The sequence below is a fragment of the Balaenoptera borealis genome (genome assembly GCF_965194805.1).
Source record: "Balaenoptera borealis genome assembly, chromosome: 2".
Classification (NCBI taxonomy): Eukaryota; Metazoa; Chordata; class Mammalia; order Artiodactyla; family Balaenopteridae; genus Balaenoptera; species Balaenoptera borealis.
The window spans coordinates 116,020,480-116,046,545 of NC_138867.1; the positions used below are offsets into that span (position 1 = coordinate 116,020,480).

Sequence of the window (26,066 nt, forward strand, 5' to 3'; positions counted from 1 at the left end):
GAGTAGCTTTGGAAATGAGTAGAGCCTGTAAGACTAAAGGCCAAAGGACCATACATAAATGCTGTGCTCTAGTTGATAAAGTCATTTCCCACAGAGGTAGGGATCAGCAATTTGATACCACGGTATGTACATGCATACCATAATTGCAGAATTAAGTAAATGGATGGTGGATGCTGAGAGCCAAGTTTCTCACTGCTGCAGTGGGAGATTATAGACAAGCAATGGAGGACACTATAATGATCCACGTGGTGATGGGCCACAGTTGCAAACATTAGTATGAACTCATATTTAGCTTAATGCAGATTCAGATGGATACACACAGAAGAATTTACAAATGTAAACGTGTGTTAGTATGCACACATATATTTCCTTGTTCTGTTAGCTGAGAGGGCAGAAGAGTGACACTGCGGTGGTAGTGAGCACACCTAGTGCCCAGATACCCAGATCTTGGTTTCTAATGCTGTTCTCCAATAAAAGTAACCAGGGCTGCCTGGAGAAATGGCTGATTCTATGGCTGGGATAAGGAATCTGCAAGATGAGTCTGGAGCATCTTGTAGTGCCAGAAAGTAAAGAAGTACTCAAATGTAAGTAAATAAAATAAACCACAATGAGAGTATATCAAAGGGACACAGGAGCCACCAAAAAGAGCTCCCTATGTCCAAAGCTGGAACAATGTGAACAACAAAACCTTAGCACTGGATTAATCTAATAGTATTAGATTATAACCTCAGGTACCAAATAAATGTCTATGAACCATAAATTCATGTTTGATTGATCAAATGAATGAATACATAAATAAATAATTAAACAGGAAGAAGAAACAAATCTTTGATGCAGAAGAATTGCAAATAATTTATGTAGATGCTCCATCCTCAAGGAGATAGAGCATTAACTCTCCACTCCTTAAGTGTGGATTGTGCATAGTTACCTCCACCCAAAGAGTACACTATGAAAAGAGGGGAAAAGAGTAACATTACAGTGGAGAAACCTGATATAAGGGGAAAAGGGCTGTGGGGCATATGGGAACTCTCTGTACCTATGTTTGCAATATTCTGTAAATCTAAAATTTTCCTAAAATAAAAAGTTTATGTAAAATAAAAAAACAAACACTGAATTAAGGGTATTGGGAAATAAAATCTTGTTGGATATCAATTGCTGAAAAAAAGAGGTACACAGTGCTCTAAGCATGAAGAATGACCAAGGATTGACGAAGCCAAGGAAGCGAGGAAAGGGCCCTCTGCAGGCGATGCATGAGGAGACCAGTCACAGAGGGACAAAGGGTGCCAAAGCCTTCACAAGCCCTGATTCACACTGGTGCCCCAGCAGAACTTAAAAATGCCACACCACGGGCATCTTAGTAAACAAGTACCTTATTTACTCCATTCTGGAAGTTTTATCCAGATCACTGAGACACAAAAAGAAGTGTAACATACTTACAGGCAGTAGAGTGAAGTACTTAGAAGTGGGGGACTAGAAATCAGACTGATCTGGGTTCAAATCCTAGCTTTGCCATTTGCTAGATGTGTGACCTTGAGCAATTGGAATGAACAAAGGTCTGTTTTCTCAGTTTTAAATGGAGATAACAGTACCTCCCATCACTGGGCTTTCAGGATGACTATATGGAAACATACACACGACACACAGTGTTTAGCAATAGTCGGTAATCCCCAAATGGCAGCTACTCCTTAAAATTTACATTGGAGAGGAAGATAAAACACCCATTATCTGTAGATGAGATAGTCTTCTATAGAAGATCCAAAATGATAAAATAAAAAACTATCAGAATCAAGATTTCCTGTTTGAAAGAAATAATCATTTTAACAAAAATAAAAAACAGTTTTCATTCACAAAAAGCAATCACAAACATCAACTCTCTAGTCATAGGTGTAATGAGGAATACAGGAGCCCATATGAAAGGAAACTGCAGACATTTCCTGAGGAAACTGGGGAGAACTGTGCCATGTTTCCAGATGGAACAACTTAAGTGTAAAGTTATCAATTCGTCTCAAATTACTTTGTAAATCCAATCTAAATTTCATCTCCTGCAAGTTTTCAAAATGATTTTTAATATCATCTGGGAGAACACGCAAGAAGGGCCATGAAAAATGTGAAAAAGAGGACAGCTTGTTGTTAGACGAAAGATGAATTACAGAGTAAAAATCATTAAGAAAACTGGCTATTTAAAAAAGAAAAAAAAACCCTTATAGTTCCATTTCTCACAGTATACCCCAGAATAAGTATTAGATTGATTAAAATCGTATTTTTTTCAACTAGTGATCACAATGCATGAGTGGGTGATGAATGTAACTTTCTAAAATATGAAGTATAATGGCAGAGAATAGGAAATAGCACATATTATACAGAGTAAGAGTGAGTATTGCTTGGTGGAAGCTTTAAGTACTGGCTCACAATATAAACTATTTCTTCCTGTTTGAATGCCATTGGCCTAATGCATCAAATATGAAAAATTCAAGCCGTGAAAGAACAAAATGAAAACACAGGTGGCATTTTTATCTGGTCTCAGAGTGGGGGCGATTTCTAAACATACATCAAAGCCAGAAACTCCAACAGAAAAGAAAAAAAAAAGATGGACCTAACTGGATAAAAACATCAAAATCTTAGTCTATCAGAACACACCATTAAAGGCAAGCAACAAATTAGAAAAAAAAAAATTGTGAAATATACATGATGGGTTCATACTCTTAATACGTAAAAGAATTGCCTTATAAATTATTGAGAAAAATACTGTGAAAGGGAAAGAATAGAGTATATGAGGCAATTCATAAAGAAGAATTACAAATATTATATATATATGTGTGTATATCCACATATATATATGAAAAAAAATGTTAAACCTGCAGTGTAGTCAAAGAAGTAAAAAAAAAATCAAACTTCGATAGAGCTAAGTAATTGTCTCCAGGATCCATTCTTCTGCTTTTTTTTATTGACAAGAACTCTGATTTTTAGCTGCCTTCCAGCTTAAAACTCTACATTCCCCAGTATCTAGGTAGACCATGTGACTAGACTCAAATTAAATTCAGACTAAGTTGACCACTGAGATGTAAAGTGAATTATATCCAAATTCACAAGGGTCTGCTTGAAGGAAAGTAGTGTGCCCTTCTTTGCTCCTTCCCTTTTCCTGTTGACTGGACTACAGATGGAATGGCTGGAGCTCTAGCAGACATGCTGGACCATGAGGTTGCACCAAGGTCATCAGAGCAACAAAATGAAAAGGTTCTTGATGACTGAGATGTTCCATACCAGCTCTGGACTTCCTACCATTTGACTATATGAAAATGAAATAAACACTCTTTTGCTTAAACCACTGTTATTTGAGCACCAGAATGTTGATCATGTACTGCTGAGCCAAATCCTAACTAATAAAAGTACCTTTTAAAAAACTCACACAATAGAAAAATTCTTTAAAAATTATAGTATCCAAAGTTGATAACTGACTTCTGATAGGCATTCTTGTACATTGCTTATGATATACATTTTTCCGGAAGAAATTCTGCCAGTATGTAACAAAAGACATACAATATGCATACCCTTTTACCCAGAAATTCTACTGCTGGGACTGTATCCTATGAAAATAATTAAGACGTGCAAAATTAATATCCAATGATGTTCAAAGAAGCAGTGTTTATAATAACGAAAAATTAGAAGCTAAGTGCTCGATAGAGGACCAGTTATAAAAATTATAGTGCATTTATAAAATCAGACACCAGACAGCCATTAAAAATCAAGTTTTAAAAGGATAATTGATGATATGGGAATATTATTAAGTAGTATTAAGCTAATAATAATGATTTTAAAGTAGTATGTGATTATACTCAGATTGGGAGACTACGGGTAATTTTAAAACTTTCTTCCTGTATTTTTTAGAATTTTTAAAATGTTCTGTAACGAGCATGTAAAACTTCTATTTTTTTAAAAAATGCTACTTAAAAATTTGCATGTGTCTACTGCCTTTTACCACACACCTGTGTTTTCCAGTTGGGCAGTTCCTTCCGCTCACCTTCACGTACACTGTGTTCTAGTCCAACATGCCTCACTCATTTGTAACAAGAAATATCCTTTCCGCTCCCTTATCAGAAGTCTTTGCAAGAGATTGCGGAACACCTGATACACAAACGTACTTTACTCACAGATCAGATGCTCCCACTCCAGAACAATCCAAGTCCTAGTTGGATTGGTGCCTAGTTCTGGGAACTACATGCTCTCCTGACACTGAGTGACGCTCCTGAGACCACCTCGGGTCTCCCCTGCCCTAGATACCAAGATACCATTGGCCCTGGCTCCTTGGGGGCTCCTGGCGTCACACAAGCACGGCCCGTCTCTAAGCAAATGCTCTTTAAAAGGAAGGTGTTCTGTATCAATTAGGAAATGTATTTAGCTGCAAATAACAGAAAGCTTGATGAACAGTGGCATAAGCCCCTGGAGGTTCACCTTGTGACATAAGTTAGGAGAGAGGCAGTTGTGACTCTGATTCAGCAGGGACTCAAAGTCACAACTGCCCACTTTCTAAGCTCCTGCCCACTCATCCTTAATGGGAATTCTTGGGTTTGTTGCCTTGCAGTCACAAAATGGTTGCCACAGCTCCACTCAAACCTCTGATTTTCATGAAAGCAGTAGCCTTCTCAGAAATCTCCAGAAGACTTTACTTGCATTCCATTGACCAGGACTGATTCCCCAGGCCACACCGCCAGCTGGAAGAGAGACTGAGAAACTAAGAATTCTGGTTTTCCTCAAAGAAAACTAGAATTGAATGGGTATGGGATCGACAACTGACAGTGCCTCCTAGTGTTGGCAAGACTGATTCTAGAATGCAAAGGTCTTTCAGAAGGCAGTGTGTTACCAAACTGTACAAACAGCAGACCAGGTTACTCGTGTGTGCGTGTGTGTGTGTGTGTGTGTGTGTGTGTGTGTGTGTGTGTGTTACCTATATTCACTGAGCATCCTTCAGAACCAGGAGCTTTCATAATTATCTCATTGAGTTTATTTCATTCTTATAATAATCTTTCAAGATAGGCCTTATTCTCTTTGTTTTTACGGATGTGGAAACTGACACTCAGAGAAGTAGCTTGCCCAAAGCCACACAGCCAGGGAGTTTTGGGGCTGGACTTCAATCACACAGCTGTCTAATCCCCCAGCCCCTGCATCTGCTAGTATACAACACTAGCCTCCTGGCCAGTTCCATCATATGTAACCTGGAGGGCAAATAAGGGGACTTATAAATGTGTTTGCATCAAAACTTGAAGATGCACACAAAGACCTACGGGAGGTCCGATGGGGAGCACCCTTCTGTGGGCAACAGGTATGCTAGTGACCTTGACCTTGATCTCTCCCTTAACTGCTGCTCATGGACAAGGAGGCAACAAACCATGTACACAGGACCCCAAAGAGCCAAGTATTCAGGACGGTTATCACAGAAAAGACTGGGTAAAACAATGCAGACACTTTAGACCCAAATCAGAAGTTTGAGAGTAAACTGAGGAGGAGATGTGTCTCCACGGTACATAGAAAGAATAATAACTCACAACAGACAGGAAGGAGAAAGGCACCAAACTGAACCTGGATATTTATTTATTTAAATATTGCTCTCATTAAATAGGTAACAGATATGGTACACATTTATATTTATACTTAGTTGTGTCCACTCATGCCACAAACCCTATGCTAGGGATATAAAGACAAATAAATTAGACATAATCCTTGCTTTCAAGGTTATGACAATCTAGTTGATAGATGATATTTAAGCTAGATTAGTTTCCTTGTCTCAACCATGTGAGGTGAAGTCTAGCTCTTCTGACCACTGGGACTGCAACAGCAGGTCTAAATTCTAACAAAGCTCTCGGAAAATAATTTTTAAAAAAGCCTTTGGAGTCCCAGACTTATAAAATGGGATGGAAAACAGCCCAGCCCTAGACAATTGTTACCTTGGGACAGAAGTGACCTCCCTATGCAGACACACTGAAATAACAAATTATTGGTATGTTTGGTGTTGATTTCTTCTCATCTGCTTACAGGAGGGACAGCACAGGACCTGGGCACAGAATAGGCATTTAATAAATGCTGGACGGATGGATGATGGATGGACAGATGAACAGACAGACGGATGCTGGGTGGATGAAGACACATTGCTCACCACTACCTCCAGACTCAATCACTGCCCTCAGTTTTAGGAAAAAAGCAAACAAAACAGAACAGCTGTCAGAGTGTTGCCTTAAGCTTTACATTTTAATTTTAATTAGGGCTTAGAGGCCTTCAGAAGCAAGGTACATGAAGTCACAGATCAGTGCTGTTCTAGTTCACTACATTTTTCCTGAATAGGCAAGTTTCCTATTGGGCGCAGAGGTAATCAGTATTTAATCCAGCTATCTCACAACAGAAGTATGCACAGTTCTTGCACCAGAAGCTCTCAACCCAAATGAGAACAAACTCTTGCTATCTCCAGATACTCCCTCTTTTGCCTAGGAATGTTCTCAGGAGAGCCCGTTCATGAACTGAACAGAATGTTCTATCCCAAAGGATGCTATGCTTCTGTCATCAAGGCAAAAAACATTTGCTTCCCGAGGCAACTTGAGCCCTCTCTTCCTAAGCTGGGGAGGCAGGATACAGGCAGATACAAGAACTGGGTGAGCTCAGGCTGGATGACGCCATCTGTCCCAAACCAGAGGAGCCAGAAACACACGCAGCACTTACGTTCCAGTCTGAGCTCATGCCCCAGAATGTCTGATGCAAAGAAGGCCAGAGACGGGTGTCTCAGAATCGCTGAGCCGGCCTCTTCAACCTAGGGACCTAATTCACCTACCGTCCCCAGCCTCTTCAAGGGCTGCAACATCCACAAGCTCAAGTACATCAGAGTACTTTGAAAACCTTACGAGCCTATACATTTCCTCAGTTAATTTGTTCTACAAATGATTGAAGATGGCCCAATCTGTGCCATCCACTGGCCCATGCATGTGCTGGGCACAGTTCTCACAGCAGGAAGCTGAAGGGAAAGCTGGGACAGAAGATCCAGGTGAAGAGGACAGACTGGCAGGTGCAGAATCACAGACAGGAGCCCGGCAGGGAAGGGAGCCCACGGCAGCCACCCTTCAACACCTGGGGAAAAGAAGTGGGGGAGGGCTTCCGGGAGAAGTGCCGACGCCAGAGCCTGAAGCCTGGGGAGGCCCTGAAGGAACTGAGTCACAGACTGGGATCCAGATGCAGATCAGGCTCAAGGAATAAGGGCATACGATTCTACTCTCTCCAAGCTACTGACGTGAAGCTCTGAACAGCCCACAGGATTAGCCTAGTGCGGGACAGCGTCTCCTAAGTTCTAAGATCTGGAGGGATGTAGGGACAGGGATCTAGACCTCTTCAGCCTCAGTAACACCCCTCAGGGTAGCAGTTCCATAGCATTAGCAACCCCCATAAAAGGGGTTTTTGTTAAAAAAAAAACTTGGCTTCAAGTAATGTTTTGAAAATCTTTTTTTTTTGGAGTATTACTTGGCCTTGTGCATTGGTACATGATCACAATTCTGATCAAACCCCCTGTCAGCACTAATTTTCTGGTCTTTGACATTCATCTTCTAAATCTGGTTTCATAGCATGAGTGCCCCTTGCCTAGGTGATTTTAGAAGCTGGAGCTACACTCAGCAGCCCTTGCTAGGGTAGAACACAGAGGACTCACTGGGATGATAGCCACACCCCACACCTCCAACACACGACAGAATGGAAAGGGCCAGTTAGAAGATTCAAGCTTGGACAAAGCATAACCAGGCCAAGGATGCCAAAATAAATGGATTCTTCATAGGATGAGATGAGAGGAAAAAGGCCCATGCAAATGCCTTCCTGAGAGTCCCAGGCGGACATGTCACAGGACAGCTGCACTGGTTCCTCACATAGAGCCTTCTACATGGTGAAGTTTAGTCAAATCTGAAGGACTTGCCCCCCAGACGACCTGCTATTGCATCACTGGGAAATCTGAAAGCAGCAATTTTTACATTCTATGGACCCATGACCATCCTCATCATCGCCTCGGCCCCAACGTCATGGTGCCTCCTCCACCTCTCAGAACTGCCCCTAAATTGTGCTGAAACTATTCTGTTAGCTCACTCTAGGTCTTGAAATAATGAGAAACAGAAGCAGAACCTCCACTGTACAAGGAGATCTACTGTCTCTCCCTGCAAAGCTCCTTCTTTTCAAGCAGGAGGGAGGGGCCCCGGGACTAGAAGTGGAACACAAGGTCTCACCCTCATGACACCACCGTGACTTGGAAGCGTCTCTCAGATCTCTCTTCTCTTTTGGTCTCCACAGGCTGAAGAGAGCTGGCTCGTTGTTTTTGCTGTGGCTATGCTCCCGAGCGATCTGTATATCTATTACCATATATTCAAACAACTGCTTATTCTGAGCTTTACCTGGTGTCATTATATATTCCTCAAGTTCAATAATCAAAGTGACATTCTGCATCCTTTATGTCTAAGTGCCATTTGAGTTTTGTTGTTGTTGTTGTTTTTTAATTAATTAATTAATTTATTTATTTTTGGATGTGTTGGGTCTTCGTTTCTGTGTGAGGGCTTTCCCTAGTTGCGGCAAGTGGGGGCCACTCTTCATCGCGGTGCGCGAGCCTCTCACTATCGCGGCCTCTCTTGTTGCGGAGCACAGGCTCCAGACGCGCAGGCTCAGTAGTTGTGGCTCACGGGCCCAGTTGCTCCGCGGCATGTGGGATCTTCCCAGACCAGGGCGCGAACCCGTGTCCCCTGAATCGGCAGGCAGACTCTCAACCACTGTGCCACCAGGGAAGCCCCACCATTTGAGTTTTTAAACAGAGAACCATCATCAAGATGATGATGATTATGATGATGATGATACAGCTGTATTTTTTGAACTCTACATCTATAGTGGAAATTGAGCTCATTTACTTCTCACTGCACCTGTTAGGAAGGTGCTGCCCCTTCCTTTGCTCACCCCTCGGCCAAGGCCCCGGTGCCCACTACAACCCTTGGCCCTAGGAAGGACGAGACCTACCAAGATTTTACTAAGCAGCTGCCTTGGTGACGGGACAGCTACTTGCTCTCTTTCGATTATAATTTCAATTTATTTTGTATTGTGATGCTGTCTTTTCTTCTCACAGCAATAGATAGCAGGGCAATGAAAGAACAGTCGACTTCAGGACAGATTACAAATGAATTTTTATCTTTAAGAAGCTAGGTCAGAAACTTGTGGCTATCAGGAAAGTGTACTACGCGGTGGTGAGGAATGAGCCCACGCCAGGGTTCTGATAAACTTCAGAGATCAAGGCGCGTTACAGAAAGAAAGAGGAGAAAATGAGTGAGGGCACTGATTCTCTCACCTTGGAAAAATCCCATCAGAGAGGGCTGTGGTATCAGTGACGGAGTACATTCTCTGAGCACTGAAAGCACAGGGAAATTTAGTTTAAAATGTGTGAATGTACGTGTGTGGTTTTTTGTTTTTTTTTCTTTTTCCAAAGGCAGTCTGCCCTTTCGATGGATATTCAATTTAGGTTAAAAACACAGTATAACGTGAGGATAAGAGCACACGTTCTAGGAAAGACTTCAAATCCCTGCTCTTTCATTTATTAGCTGGGTGGCCTTAGGCAAGGTGCCAAAAAGCTCCAAATCTCAAATTTTCTCACCAGCACTACAGATGACATTTTTTGGTTGTTAGAAGAATTAAACATATACACCAAGGGCTTAATACACATATTAAGCACCTTCTACAGATGATCTCTTGTCACAGTAAATCTTTTTTTTGGCCATTTTAAACATTATGATCTATGGTTAATCTATATAATGGACAATGCTTTAAAAATCATGAGGTAGAATCATTCAACATTTGACCAATAATTGTTGGAAATCCAGACAAAAAGCCCTCATATAACTTCCATTCTAGTTGGGCAAGTCAGACAATAAACAGAATAGGTAAACAAATTATCTAATATGTTGGAAGGTAATAAACGGTATGGAAAAAAATAAAGGAGGAAAGAGAGATAGCAAGTGCCGGGGAGGGTTTCCTGAGAAGGCCATGTTTGTGCAGAGATTGAAGGGTGGCTGATGGAGGGAGCCATGTAGATGTCTGGGAAGACAGTCCAGGCTGAGGCAGGATATGATGGCACATTTGAGAAACCCACTGCGACCTGATCAGGGACCTGATCATGCTGGGCCTTGCAGGTCACTGAAAGGATTTTCTCTTTTCCTCTTAACAAGATGGGAAGTCAGTGGAGTGGCCTGAACAGGGAATTATACAATCTGACATACAGTTTACAGAATGTTTAACTCCTATGTTCAAAAGAGAATGTAGGGGCCAGGAAATTAATTAGGAAGCTATTGAAATAAAAGATGAGGATGTCTTGGACCACTAGGGTGGTAACCGTGGAGGTGGTAAGAAGTGCTCATATTTGAAAATCTATTTGAAAGTAGACTGAAATGATGATTATATGTGGCACATGAGAGGAAGAAGGTGTTTTGTTTTCTTTTTTTACTTCAGCAGATTGAAATATGAAGCTGCCATTAATTAAGATGGCAAATACTACAGGAAGAAGGAACAGATTTGGGGGGAGATCCGGAGTTTCATTTTGGACATGTTAAGTTTGACATGCCTATGGGCGTCCAAACAGAAATGTGGAGCAGTCTTTACATATTTAAGTCTGGAGTTCAAGGGAGCAGAGCTGGCAGGTTGGCTAGAAAGAGAGCAAGGTGGGGGCAGGGGGCTTGGGCAGGAGGAGAGAGAGACAGACAGACAGATAGATGTGACCCTCCATGAAAACATACGTACGACACACAAAAAAGGCAGGGTGCAAAATATTATGTAGAATGTGATCCTGATTTTGGATGGGTACAGTTTTAAAAGTATATTAGTATATGTTTACAAAAAAATAATTGGAAGCATATGCAACAGAAAGCTAATAGAACTGGGAAGATGAGACACTTTTGCCATGATACTTGGATTTTATATAAGAATGGGTATTAATTTATAAATAAAAAATAAGGGCAGGAGAAGAGTGCTGTCTGAGTGAATTAGCAAAGCCATTAATTTCTAACACCAACCTCTATCTCCTTCTCTGGACCCCAGCTATGACGCTGGCCACCCTCTCCCTCAGTTTACCCTTCTCTGTCTTTTCACCTTTAGCTTTCTCCAATCAGTTGCTACCCAGGAAGCTTCAGAATGACCAGGAGAACCTGTGGTCTACTTTCCCAGAGCTGAACTCACAGAAGAAGAATCTGAGTTCAAAGCCAAAGTCGGCATTTACCTCCAGAGTCCTGACAAATACGTTTTTCTTCTTGGATGCAGTTGCTAATTTAATCCCCAATTGTTTTTTCTTTAAAGCTCATGACATTTCTATTAACAAGGCCCTAAAAATGAAATGTTCCTTTACATGTTTAATTTTTGACCATACTGTAGTACTGAATAATCAGTGAGCAAAGTTGAATGGGTATGGAAAAGGTTAATATAAACCGCTTTTAAATTGCAAGTTTGCAAGCCCGAGGCCTTCACCCTGTTACACAATAGGCATTAAAGAAAAATGTTCTTTCGTGGTTGCAAAGATAAACCTTCATTTTGCTGGGAGCCTCTGCAGCAGGACCCTTTTAGGATTTTTCCATTGAGACATCACAGCGAGGAAGGACTTTTCATCCCGTCTCTTTGGCACCACCTCCTGTTCCCATTTAAACACATTTCCCCAGCTCGACTTGTGATAAGTAATGGAATTAGACAACCGTCTGTCAGCCTAGGACATTTCCCCCCAGAATCTAGCCCTCAGGTTGAAATCACCATTTGAGAAAAGAAAATCACTGTAGACTATTTTTCTACTGTTCCCAAGAGCTCAGCTGGAGGAAGGTGTTATTTCCTCTTTAGCATGCCCTGCTGGAAGGATCTGTGGAACTTCCTTCCCCACCTCCCAGCACAGTCAGGCCAGGAAGGAGTTACAGCTCCACGGTCGTCTCCAGAACAGCTGAGGCCGCCTGGCTGGGCCCCCATCCCTCCTCCGAAAGCTAACCTGTGACAACAGAAGCAAAGAAGGAGCTGGCCTTAGAGACAGTGCTGTACGCTCTACTCTCTCCTCCAAAGGTGGAGGAGGACGGGGCGGGAGAGACTCTGCAGGATGCCTTCCAAACACTGCTGCCTGTGGGAACACAGGGCCACTCTCTGCCTGATGGTTCACACTTCAAGATCCAGGCAAGTGACGTCAGACCCCGGAGAAATAAATCTAACTTCCACCCACCTCAGCTACAGACCCTTGACCATCTTTAGGCGGAGGACCTGGCTGGCTGTGACCTAAGGGAGGACACACGGGGGACAAGGGCACTAGCCCAGGCGTCGAGAGGCTCGGGCTCTGACCCTGCCCCACACCTGCCCACTGTCTGACCTGAGGAGAGATGCTTTCTCTCCATAGGCCTCCAGTTTTCTCTTGGGGTAAATGGGAACTGAACAATGGCTCCCTGGTGCCAAACTCCTTTCCTACAGATGTGATCTGAGGTGGTAAAGCATAAAGATGGAGCCACTCTAGGGGAGGTCGGAGGCCTGACCCACTCGGCCTTCCCCTGGTCCCCGTGGGGAAACCCGAGGCGCCTTCGAGGAACACAAGGGTCCCCTCGTGCATGGTATGGAGGAAGACAGGGGAGATCTTTCCTGACCTAATACCCTACAACTACAAAGTTTTCACCTCAGCCATGAGGGAGCGAACAAGGCTGCTGAGCCCAGGCCAAGGGGAGAGGTCTGTCTCTGTGAACGAGCGGAGGGGAGGGGAGTCAGGGTGGGGAGAGCAGCAGGTATGGGGGGGGGCTAGTTTAAAAATGTATCTTCAAGACCCTAACAGTCCTCTATTTTACCCCTAAAATTTCAACCACTGTAAAGAAATCAAGAAACAAGTGCTTCAGACATTCCTCATATTCTTCACTGAGGACTGAAGAAAAAGCAGCGGCAAAACCCGGAACTAAAGGGTTAACATTAGATGTGAGAGGTGACTTCCTAACTGGGCTGGCTCTTGGGTACTGGAAAATACCAAGAGAAACTGGGGAGGGATCTTTCCTAGGAGACTCTTAGAAAAGGTACAGAAACCCAAGCTTAATGTGTAGACTTCAATCTCCCTCTTTTTTTTTTTTTTAACTTTTTATTTTATATTGGAGTATAGCCGATTAACAATGTTGTAATAGTTTCAGGTGCAAAGCAAAGTGATTCAGCCACACATATACATGTATCCATCCTCCCCCAGACTCAATTTCCTTCTTTTTAATTTTCCCCTTCCTTTGGACAATCATTAGGCTATATTCTTGAGGATGGTCTGGTATCACAGAGATGAGAGAGAAAGCAATTCAGTAACTTGTCCAAGGTCATGAGAAACTGAGAGGTGTGAGAGGAAATATTCAGAGGTATTAAAGGATGACTCCACCCTCCACCATCTCCCCAGGGGCCACATCAAAGGAGAGATGCCAGAAAAAACAAAGAGAACACACAAAGAAAATCAACGATTAGTCTCTGACTTCCTAAAAATGATCTCAAAACCAAAGCTGAGACAAGAGACTTTTGATTTCCAAGAACCGGGTTTGCTGTAACTCAAACGGCCAAAGGCTGGAAGAAGCAGAGTGAGATCAGAAGGAGAGCTAGTTAGACCCTGGCCTCACACACCCTGGACACTCACATCCAGTACTGATCACAGCTGGGGCTACAAAAGGAAGGCGGACAGGCAGAGGCCCGTGAGTCCCTAGGAAATGTTCTGCTCACCACAGCTTTCCAATCTCCAAACTCAGCTCTGGGACCTGGGCAGGAAGACGCACTCCTGAAACCCCTGACAGCTGGAGGCCCTGCAGCAAAGAGGACCTGTGTCTTTCTACCAATATGAAGCCCACTTTGAGGTAAGTCTCATAAAGATGTCCTCTGAGTGGAAGAGAAATTGCTGCTGGGCAGATCCAAGGAGAGACGGGTGGGCACTCCTCCTCCGCCCTTCACCCAACAGGCAAGTGGCCAAATGAAAGCTGCCCTGCATTTCACCTCCAATCCCTCTTGGGCATCCATCCCCTCCTCCTCATCCCAACTGCCACAACCTCAGTTCAGCTCTCGCTGCCTGGCGCAAACTATTGTGAGAGCTACGTGGAAAGAATCGTCCAATTAAAGGAAGAAGTCAGCCTTCCCTTGACTGATTCTGTCTGGGTAACATGTTCTTCATTTAAATGTTTCATTTCACATAATGACCCTAGGGATCTATCAGTGCCCTCACTGCCCGTAATATGCCCTTATCCACCAGGGAAACGCTGATCAAATCCGTATTAAATAGTTAAGCATCCTATCCTGATAGAGGATTATACTCTCCTTCATTAGGAAATTGTTGGATATGTAATAAATTAACTACATTCAGTCTTCTCACCAACAGGTAGTTCCTGCTTCCCCTCATGCTTATATAAAATATTTGCTTTAAGTCACAGCAGAAATTGGGTCTTTAACCAAAAAGGACAATCTCAGAGCCTCATGGAAAGAAGTGTACCAAGTTTCATGGATACTTGAAATAACAGATGCCTTGTTACAGGCTTCCAAGGTGATATTTCTTAGATAATTGCCAGATGATACTAGAGACAGAGTGTGGAGTTCCAGGACTCTGATGACTTCATAAGAGCAGACAGTTGACCCAAGAGCCAGTGGAACAAAAAATAATTAGACAGGACTGCAGGAACTAATGAAGGAAACATAATTTTGATAATTGGTTTTAGAATATTGCTGGTATTATTTTTTATTGTTCTCATTTCTGACAGGCATATAATGAAGTCCTTTTGCGTTCTTCCTGACCCATCTCTCGCTATTAACTTAGTGGTCTGTGCTTTTACAAACATTTGGAAATGAAACCCTTTCAAGTGGTAATCTTGTTCTCACTAACCTCTCAGAATTCTGGAACAACACTTTTTTTCTGAGTCTTTTTACTTTCAATGCCAATGTAGTTACTCTCGCACAGGCTCGATAAGAATTTGTTCTAGTTTTCACCAGTAAGTAACTGAATAAATAGATGGTACAGCCAAGGCCATACCTGGAGAGTCATATTTGAGAGTGAATCTCATTTAATCAGATGTGAGAAACCCGCCGTGAAGAAACAAGGGTTGTACTTTGTTTAAAGAACCACGAAGCCCTCCCAGAAAACTACAGGCAAAATGGTAGTAATGGCTTTCTTGGATTGGTTTCCTTGTCTCAGAATAGAAGACTAAATAAAAGCAATAAAGAATATACTTGAAATAAGAGAGGCTACTGAGACTTCCTAAGAAGATTCTTAAGAAATCTCCAGACAGAAGTTAATTTTGTGGGCTTTGTAGTTGCTTACCACAGCACGGCTTTAGGTTTTCTGACCAAAGTACAAGGAGGCTTGTGTAGATCAGTTAACATTCCTTTTTTTTTAAAAATTAATTAATTATTATTATTATTTTTTGGCTGTGTTGGATCTTTGTTGCTGCACATGGGATTTCTCTAGTTGTGGTGAGCGGGGGCTATTCTTCGTTGCGGTGCATAGGCTTCTCATTGCAGTGGCTTCTCTCGTTGCAGAGCACAGGCTCTAGGCGCACAGGCTTCAGTAGTTGTGGCACGTGGGCTCAGTAGTTGTGGCTTGTGGGCTCTGGAGTGCAGGCTCAGTAGTTGTGGTGCACGGGCTTAGTTGCTCCGTGGCATGTGGGATCTTCCCGGACCAGGGCTCAAACCCGTGTCCCCTGCACTGGCAGGCAGATTCTTAACCACTGCGCCACCAGGGAAGTCCCTTGTTAACATTTCTTACTAGAGTTATATAGATGATCAGACCAAAATGCAATGAGATCAGCTTTTTGGTAACCAAGAGTAATCTCTGGAGATTATTTGTGACCCCAGTGCTTTACAGTTTACAATGTCCTTCCACATCCTGGGTTAAACCTCCCAAAGAGCCTTCTAACACAACATTCCAGCAATCACCATGAACAAATTTACACTTGAACATCTCCATCTATGTGCCTTGGAAAAGACAAAACAGTTTAGGAAGAGGTAAGTGGATAAACACTTACACCCTATTCATTCTCCTCCATCACAAATACCTGCAGGCTATAGAAGACACGCGTGTGCACGCACGCACACACACTCACACACGGATGTCCAACATTTTCCAGGGGACAGCCACCTACAGCTGAGAAAGCCCAGCTCCACAGAAGGCCAACGCAAACTTCTATCTTGGGTCTCATTATGGAAGGCTTGTAAGGGGCTGAGACCAGTGGGCCAACATTACTTTCTCCATCATGAAAACATCCAGATAAGCCCGACCTTTGCCGCCCCTCTCAGCCATGGAAGAGGAAACCACAGCACCTGGGGAGTTATTCTTCTTCCATCCACCCCCTGGCTCTGTGTCACATGCCAGGCAGAGGCGGAACATAGTAGTAGAGAATTGCTTTTGTGGGGGGATACTGTCCATCATCGTGACATCTCTGCAGTCTATGTTTTGAAATCTGGCCTTTCAAAGGATTTAGAGATTAGAGTTCAAGGAAGACCAAGGCGCACCCCAGGGCAGGCCTGGTCTTAACGTTGAAACCCTGCCCTTCCTACACCATAGCCAATTTGACCTCTGGAAGAACCTAGGGCATATCTTGGTCTAACAGAATTATTTTCAAAGACTCTCAGCTCTTCTTTTTCTATTTAATGGCAGCTGAAGGCGGTTCAGTTTGGCGTCCCTAAATGACTGAGTACTTGCCGAGCATAACGGTCTCCCTAGCCCGAGCTAGAACGCCTCTGCTAAGGGCCAGGTTCCTGGCGTCTGGGGAGGACCTTGGCCATGTCAGGCCGCCCTGACCACACAGCCCCCCTTCAGGGGGTGTCCTGCGATGCCCACTCACCATTCTTCTCTGCCTTGAGTTTTGGTGGCTTGGGCTCCGGGAGACATGGACAGGGCCCGTCGCAGAGGGCGGTGAGACTTTTGCCAGTAGAACAAGCATGGAACTCCAACTTGCACTGCAAAAGACAGACAGAACAAGCCTTAAGAATACTGCCACGCAGACCCCTCCCTCCCCAGCTTCCTAAGGAAACCGCCAGTGCCCTTCTAACCACAGTTAGGCTCACAGAAGCAAAGACAGAGCGAAGAGGCGTTCACCTCTGTTAAAGGTCTGAATTACAGGATGCTAACTAAGGAATGGCCTTCTATGTTTTCCCAAATGCACAGGATAACATCTAAAAGCACTGCCCAGGGAGGCTTAGTTTAGTAAGTGGTAAGCTCAACCGTAACTGTTTATGCGAGTGTCAGGATGAAACTTAACATCTGCGGAGTCCCAGAGGGTCCACAAAGACAAAAGGCTGAAGGCTGCTCCAACTCGTTCCCTTACCCCCACTAGGGAGGCTCTGCCAGTGTAGCCCTCCTAGGCCCGCTCAGCTGCTCACCCTCTGCCTGGGGAGGAAGGGTAACAATCTACTTAGTAAGTTTGGATGGTGTGTGAGGCCCAGCCCTTTCCCCGGGAGCAAGCGAGGAGTGAATGCTATGGCCTCAACCATCCAAAACCTAAGTTTGACATAGTCTTTCCCCCCAGAGGATGCCTGTGGTTGTCTAAGTAGCCTGGGACTGGGTGGAAACGTCCACTGAATTCTAGGATTCAAAATTAGAAGCCCCAAAGCCATACAACGTCCTGTCAACCCCTTCGTATTTTGGCCGCTCTCTCCAGTTCTTCACCCTTAAGTCTCAACTGATTCAGAACCCAAGCAGGAAAGAAGGAGGTTCTTTACAGACGCAGAAGACCACAACGATTAACAGCAGTTCATTATTACTACATTATGGAATAAGAAATGGAGACTCAGAGGCTAAATAACTTGTGAAAGCTCAGGACACGCACAATCCAGGATTCCAAACCCTGTCTGACCGACTCCAGGGCCAAGCACTTAACCGTCGCCATCACTGTGTCTGTCACGTGGAGGGACCGAGAGAACAGATGGCCTGCACTGGACTCCGTGTGTGGCTAATTATGCAGCTGGGCTATTGGCCTGGGTCTGAGTTGTCTGAGAGTTCCCTCCCTTTTTGACCTGCAAAATTCTCCAGATCAAGGCCTGTGTGCAATCAGGCTTCTGCAAAGGCCCACGGGCCCAGAACCATGCTGGTATCTGCTGAAGGTTCAAAGGAAGGGGAGACGGGCAGAAGGGTCGGAGCACCCACCGTGCGTGCAGCTCTTATCAGGCGCCACGCGGGATCTTTCAAAGGGGAGAAAAGGGGAGATAGGGTCCTTGCCCTCGGAAAGCACAAACGCATACCTTTGAAAAGGCCACCAGCGTTTGCAAAGCAACACATGAGTGCAGATGAATCCCGGCTCCTTGTGAGACGACGGGGTATTCAGTCCCCACACTGATTACACACCGAGGATAGGGAGAGAGGGCTTTCAGCCTACATGTGCTGCAGTCACTCGTGTAATTCCTACCGTCCGTCGGCCACACAGTTGCCTGCGACCCTTGCAGAGAGAGCACAGCAGATGAGCCGACGGGGAGCTGGCTTCCTCTCGATGCAAAACTCCCTTTTGTGCACACTGCTGGGTGTCTGGCGTGGCCCAGTGTGGTGGCAGGCGTGCTGGGGGCCGTATGAAAGGAAGCCACGGCCCAGACCGTGAATGTCGATTGACGTAGTGAGGAAACAAAAACTGTGCGACCACGTGGATGTGGCGATGAGGAGAGGAGGGATATATGTGTATGTAGGGATGCAGCATAAAAGAGACCCCAGGTATGCGCCGTGCCCGCAGATGGTCCAAATGGACAGAAGACGCAGCAAGGAGAACGCTGGAAGGCGGCACGTGGGTCCCCAGCGTAAGAAGCTTCTTTTCAACTAGCACAGCCTGTGTGCACGTGCCCAGGGCTAGAGGGGAGACCACTGCTACTGGTCCCGCCCCCTCCTCCTCCCCTGGGCTAGCCCTCTGGAACAATCCTCAGGTTCAGGCTAGTGATTCTCATACTATTTTCTCAACAGAATCCCTAAAGCTAATTTAGAGGGGGAAATGCACTTTGTTTTTACATGTCAACTTATTTTATGAAGTCAAAATTAGTACAGTGACTCGCTGTAAAGCCTTATCATACTGTGACTGCAATTGCCTGCTTGTATCTGTGATAGATGGTAATCCTCTTCCCAAACATTCTCTGGCCTCCCCGGAAGAGGAATCTATACTTTGCTCAGGGCCGTGTGTCATGAAATCTGATGTCCCTTCTGTGGTGACAGCAGTCCTGACCACATGACTCGCTCTGGCCAGCAGATGGTGAGTAGGAATGATCCAAGCCAGGTTTGTGTGACATTGGAAAAACCACTGCTTGGTTTTCCCCTCTTGCTCTTTCCCTCTGTTATGGAAATGGCATGTGTCCCATAAGGGCCGCTCCTTCTGCCTGGGACCCAGACGGCAGAGGACACGGAACAGAGCTGAAGCGAACCCACGGCCAGCATGCAACATGAACAGGGAACTAATGCTTGCTGTCACGAGCCACTGATGCTTGGGGATCGCTTGCTACCACAGCATACTTTAGCAAAAGGTGACTTCCTTCTAGACCCTAAAGTACTTAACGGCAGGGAAAAGTCTTAGTCGCGGTCTTATCCCTGGCATGATATGATACACATATAGCCCTGGCACACAGTAGGTGTGCGGTCAATAGCTGCTGAATGATAAAGGCAGGAGGATGGGGTCTCTGTTCACTCTGCAGCTCTGAACCTCTGTTCCGGCCACCAGAAGCCACCAGTCTGCCTGCGCAAGGAGTGTAGGTGCCAGAGCTCAGCATCTGAGATGCTCGTCGTGAACCATCCTTGACTCACAGCGCTCCCTGGTCCTGTCTCTGAGCTCCACATTTAACGCTCTGCCTTTCAGCCTCCCCGCTCACCCGAGTCTATCACTGGAGTCGGAATCAGTCCATCTGCTTCCCAAGTGCCCAGAACAACCGCCTCTTGGGCGGCCTGGCCTGGCCTAGGGACTCCCGCACACTGTGATTCTAGTAACACAGCTTCCGTGGCTGGCCCCGGCACCCCTCTCCCGCACAGTCGCTGCCTCAGTCTGTGGCGGCAGCCAGGCCTCTTCCCGACTCCAGGAAGGGGCCACCAGAGAAAACAATATTTATCTGCAGTGGTGAAAATGCATCTTTCAAGGACACAGATCTGCCTTTTATCTTCCAGAACAATATGTGGCATTTAAATGAAGCTCAAAAGGCTATAATTTCATTTTTTTATAAAGCTCAAAATGTGCTATTTAGAGATATACACATATGTGGTAAAAGCTACTTTAAAGAAGCCGGGGGTGGGGGGAGCGGCGTTGACAGACACCATCAAGATAGAGGTCACCTCCAGAGAGGAGGCAGGGGATGGCGTCAGACAGGGGCCCACAGACGCATCGTGAAAATTGGGAATGGTTTATTTCGTAAGTTGGGCGTTGGATTCTGAGGCTTTTGTTTTGTTAGTAGCCTTGGCAACACATGCAAAATACATATATGTTTACGTGTCAAGTACTTTATGATCAAACATAAAACACAGTTTATAGGCTTCTATCCAGGTAAGGACCAACTATCACCACATCTCCCGAGGAAGCTGGTTAGGAGGAGTGAGAGCACGTGTGCAGGGACGCCCCTGGGAAGGGTGGCGAACCCTGAATATCTCTGGGCAGAGGCATCTGAGGGCCTACAAACCAAGCATCTCACACATGTTCCCTTCCTACAGCTCTTCTCCAAGTCGCACCCGTGGAGTTACCTACCAGTCTCTTACCCCATCCCCTCTTCCCCAGGTCCTTGCTGGGCAAGAACAGATATAGAAGCCAAAAGGTGGTCACTGCACCAGCTTTACCCAGAGGGGACACAAAACTCTCACAGTACTGGGCTTCCCATTAGACCGGGCTGTACAGTGTGCCTGGGACCTTCACACCTCCAACTGCCTCTCCCAACCTGCAGGGAACGGAGGCCTAGGAAAGCCCTGGTCCACTTACCACCAATCACAGGCAGAGACAACACACAGACCTGGATGGACCTGGCAGAAGTGTGCCCGGGTCTGTGCACACAGAGATTTTGCAAACATAAGGCAAGTATGCTACCCCTTTAGTATAGACCTGCCAAGAGAATGGGAGCCAAGAGAAAAAGAGGTGCCCATGTTACTTGGCCAACGCAGGGATGCCGCTCCTGGCTGTGACTATGAACCTGATCCAAGAGATGCCGGTCTCCCACCCAACAGGACATAGGCAGCTTTCCTGGGAACGGGGCAGCGGGGAGCAGAGAGCAAGGGAGTGAAAGGGGGGTCCTCCCAGGGAGATATGGGGAGGGAGAAATAAGTGTCCCCCAACACCACAGGGACATCACTAGCTCCCGCCCTACCTCAGGACCAAATGACAAGCCTTCAGAACTCCCACACCTTCACCCTCACAGTGTTCTCAAAGCAGGAGTTGAAAACTGGCAAAATTATGGATGGTGATTTCTTGGCATTTAAGACTTGCTCAGAAAGCATGTGTCCGCTTCCTCCACGTGTGCCCTGCGGGTCCTGAGGTTCCAGGTAGCCAGCCGGCACCCCACCCTGCCCTGCCCCACCTGGGCTGTTGTCCTGCGTCAGAACAGGGTCTGCAGAGCTCCAAGTTAAACAGGGTGGCCTGTGAGCCCACCTCTTAAAGAGTCTGTAGCCTGGAGGTGGACTCTAAAAACAAACCGAAAACTGACATTCTTGGGAAGTGACACCCATAACTCCTCATTTTAGGAAACAAATTGGGGTTGGGGGATAGAAGAGGAACAAACAGGTACAAACAAAGTATATGGGTTTGGAGTGGAGAGACATTCAATCTACAAAGTTCACAAAGAGCCAAAGGCAGAGGTGCTCCCTGGAGCTTGTCCATCACAAAGGGAAAGAGTCACAGCTCAATAAATGTAGAGTTACCACCAGAAGGTCACCGTGGCCCATGGGGGAGAACCCTTCTAGCCCTGGCCAACACTGGAAGCTGGTCTAAAAAGAGATGAATCACTACTGTCCTGCCCACCTGCTCACCCTCTGGGAGGGAAAGATTTACACCTTGTGCTATGGGTTGAATTACATCCCTCATGTTGGAGTCCTAACCCTCAGTATCCCAGAGTGTGGCTTATTTAGAAATAGGGTCTTGACAGAGATAATCATGTTAAAATGAAGTCATTAGAGTGGCCTCTAATCCAATATGACTGGCATGCTTATAAGAAGGGGAAATTTGGACACAGAGACAGACACACACAGAGGGAAGATGATGTGAAGAGTCATGGGGGGAAGAGGACCATCCACAAGAAATGCCTGAGGCTGCCAGAAGCTGGAAGAAGCAAGAGACAGCTTCTTCCTGGCAATCCCAGAAGGAACCAACCTTGCTCACACCTTCATTTCAGACTTATACCTCTGGGACTGTGAGATGATAAACTTCTGCTGTTTAAGCCACCCAACTCATGGTACTTTGTTACAGCAGCCCTCGCAAAGTAATACACCTTCCATTTTTAAAAAGAGAGTCTCTAAGGGATGGATCACCTTGTCTTAGGTTCATAAAGCACAGACCTTGTGCCAAGATGGCTCAATTCTCCTAAAAAGAAAGAAGGTAACATGAAACGGCAGCCTCAGGATATGGGGCAGCTGGACATGAAGAACTTGGCCAATGTATAGGCTGAGACTCATGCCCAGAAGAGAGGAAATATGAAAAACTCAAGGCTTTATATTGATTTTATGATAAAGCAGTTAAATAAATAATTAGCCATAACTATTGAAAGGAGGAGAGTTGAAGAAGTGAAAATAAGTTAAGGACTTTACATACAGTACTGGAACCCATATTCATATAAACACAAATATAAAAATAAATACAGGGCTTCCCTGGTGGCGCAGCGGTTGAGAGTCTGCCTGCCAGTGCAGGGGACACGGGTTTGAGCCCTGGTCTGGGAGGATCCCACATGCCGCGGAGCAACTAGGCCCCTGAGCCACAATTACTGAGCCTGCGCGTCTGGAGCTTGTGCTCCGCAACAAGAGAGGCCACGACAGTGAGAGGCCCGCGCACTGTGATGAAGAGTGGCCCCCGCTTGCTGCAACTGGAGGGGGCCCTCGCACAGAAACGAAGACCCAACACAGCCAAAAATAAATATAAATAAATAAAAATTTAAAAAAAAAAAAAAGCTTTAAAAAATAAATACAAACCCCTGAAGCTTCTAGACCCCTTGACCTGCTGGGACAGAAATGCCTTCCCCAATCATCACAGAAACAGAGAAGACAGAAGAAGAGCCAGAGATTTCACAAATTGGCAGAAATATTCAAAATGTTGACCTACTTAAAAATAAACGTGCCAGCAGATTTTCCAACCAATCTTCCCTTCCATTTCGCATAACACGCCAACACGTTGGAATGAGTGAATGTTTTCCCGTGAATGGCCAGTAAATCTCTCTCCTCTGTGATTTGTAAAGCAAAACTAATAACCTCTCTCTGGTTCACTGCTCACGCAGGTCTCCGCTGCTCACATTCTCCACCGCACCGCACTTTTCCTGTTGCCTCGCCCGCTTTGGGTATTATTTTTAACATTTTATTTAAATTGCTTTCCCCGCTGTATTTCATCAACTTCTCATCTATTTTAAAACCAGACTGTTGACAGTTCACAGTTGACAATTTTGTTCACAGTTGATGAATTCTGATTTGTTTTTATTCCCCAAAAATCATGTCAAGGAAGGTGGAGGTGGTGGGGGGCAGATAATTTCCCGACTCTGCAGGCTTTCATAACTGGGCACCAAGCTAGCGGTTGCTGACGGCACACGTTATCACGGGGTCGAGGAACAGCTGTCCTGTCTACCCAGGGCTGGAGGGTCTCTGCGGTCATCTGGAGGGAGCAGCGAGGAGAAACAAGGGAAGGGGCTCTGGTCTCGTTCAGAGCTTTACCAAACATGCATGCATATGTGTGTTCCTTCTTGCATTCACCAAATATTTATGGGCCTAGTAAGCCAGGGCCCATTCTAGGCTCTGAACCACTGGGACAAGGGGCCTGTTCTCATGAAGTGTATGGGGCAGGTGCTGATGTGGGCTGTGGAGGATACACAACGGAGAGTAAGAGACAGAGAATAATGGGAAGGGGCTGGTACATTATATGGGTGACCAGGAAATTTTCTGACCAGATGATATCTGGGCAGGGAACTGAATAAAGTGAGCCATGGGGCTATTGGGAGAAGGAGGTTCCAGGCAAAGGGAAGTGCAAAGGCTCTGAGGTGGGGGATGTTGACTGCACTCGAGAAATAGCCAGGAAGCCAGTGAAGCTGGAGAGGAGTGAGCAGGGAGGAGAGTGGAAGGGACCAGCTCAACTGGGCTGATGGTTGGCCTTCTCAAGAAGGCCTGTGTGTGTCAGGGGTCAGCCTTTACATCTCATTCTGTCTCTGTCTCTCTCGTACACGCACACACACTCCTTCTCACACTCTCTCTCTCACACACACTTTCCTTTTCTGAATTAAGAGTTCCAAAGAAGGTAGAACCTTAAACTTTAAAACCAAGTTGCTAAAAATGTGAAAGAAAAGCTCTTCTTTACAGAAGAATGCCAGCTAAATAAATTTAGAAGGAATGCTGGAATGAGAAAATTATCATTTTGCTCCCCCCGACCAATGTAATAATTGAGTCAGGAAGGAATCATTTGATATTTACTAAAAATATTGGGTGAAAGTCACTGGGGAATAGGACATTCACACAGTCTCCAAGTGTCACCCCATAGAATACCTAATTAAAAGAGGAAATGTACATTTTTCAATAAACATTTGGCAGTCACCTCTTAACAAAGGGACAAAGGGGCCAATTTAGTGCCACCAGCAGTGGGACCACCTGGCATGTCCCTCCTGATGCGCCTCAAAAGGAAGTAATAACAGTGCCTTTGAAGTTCCAGTGCCAAAAATCCTTAACTTGAATCTATTCATTACAAACCAAATCCAAAACTGAGGATATTTTATAAGATGACTGCCTAAACGCTCAAAAAATAAAACAAACAAAAACCCCTGAAGTGAGTAGGTCCTTGTTCTAGAAGAAATTAAACAGTTGAAACAGAAGCAATGAGTGAGACTTGATTGGTTCTTGAATAATAATAATAATTATACAAAGCTATAAAAGGCATTCTGGGAAAATGTTGTGATTGTAATACGGATTATATGTTAGGTGATGCTGAATTATTGCTCTCGTAGGTGTAATAATACCTACTAAGGGGCTCGTATAGGAAAATGCCTGTTTATTTTCTTAGGGGTGAGATGTCACGATGTCTACAAATTACTTCTAAATGGTCCAGGGGAAAATTGCACATGTGTAGAAAGAGAGGAAATGGGGCAAAATGTTAATAACTGTCAAACCTTGGCAATGGGTATACAGTATTCATCCCAATATTCCTTAAACTCTTCCATATGTTTCATAATTATTAAACCAATCGCTAGGGAAAAGTAAACGTTGCTTTGCCCGGCGGTGCTAGAATTCTTCGCAGAAATCACTCCTATCTCCTCCCCTGAACTGCTCCCTCCCTCGGTTCTGCGCTGAATTTTTCTCCTTCGCCTGCCCACAAGGGGGCGAGCTCTGGGGGTGGGGGGGTGCGGTGGTTGTGGAGAGAGGATCCTGCACCGCCGCCTACAGGACCTGCCTGGAACTGCAAAGATCAGGCCTTCAACAGGGATTGGTGAGACCAAGGATGGACTGAGGTTTTCCTAAAGCACACATTCTCTTCACTGATGTACACAGGCACCAGTACAGTGAGAAGACTCGACACGGGCACCATGAATTGCAGCATCTGAGGTCTTGCAAAGACTCTCTTTCATGTTGCAGATGGGGAAACTGAGGCTGGAAGAAGTCATGCATCTCGTGGGAGGTCATTCTCTTAAGTAGCTTCCTCACCTGCTCCCGACCTTGCTCATCTTGTGAACAATTTAGCAAACCCTTTTGAGCAAATGAAGATTCATGTAAAGAATGTCCCAGGTCTGTTTTCAGGGGCAAGGCTGAATAAAGCTCCTTTAACTCGTATAACAAAGCCAGTGGAAGGTCCTGCACAGGAAACGCCAAAGGGACAAGATACCCTGAGGGGGCCTGAGAAAAAGATGCCCTCTCCCCAAAGACCTGAGAAAAAGATACCCTCTCCCTAAAGGCAGCCAACTCCTACAGC

General features: G+C 45.2%; 1 protein-coding gene across 1 annotated transcript in view; it reads right to left on the reverse strand.

Moving 5' to 3' along the window:
• SPOCK1 (SPARC (osteonectin), cwcv and kazal like domains proteoglycan 1) overlaps nucleotides 1-26,066 on the reverse strand; it is a 550,861-nt gene that overhangs the window by 68,537 nt on the left and 456,258 nt on the right. Inside the window, exon 6 of the mRNA XM_082379674.1 lies at nucleotides 16,830-16,944. Coding sequence (XP_082235800.1) covers nucleotides 16,830-16,944 — 115 coding nt within the window. The remainder of the gene's footprint in view (nucleotides 1-16,829; nucleotides 16,945-26,066) is intronic.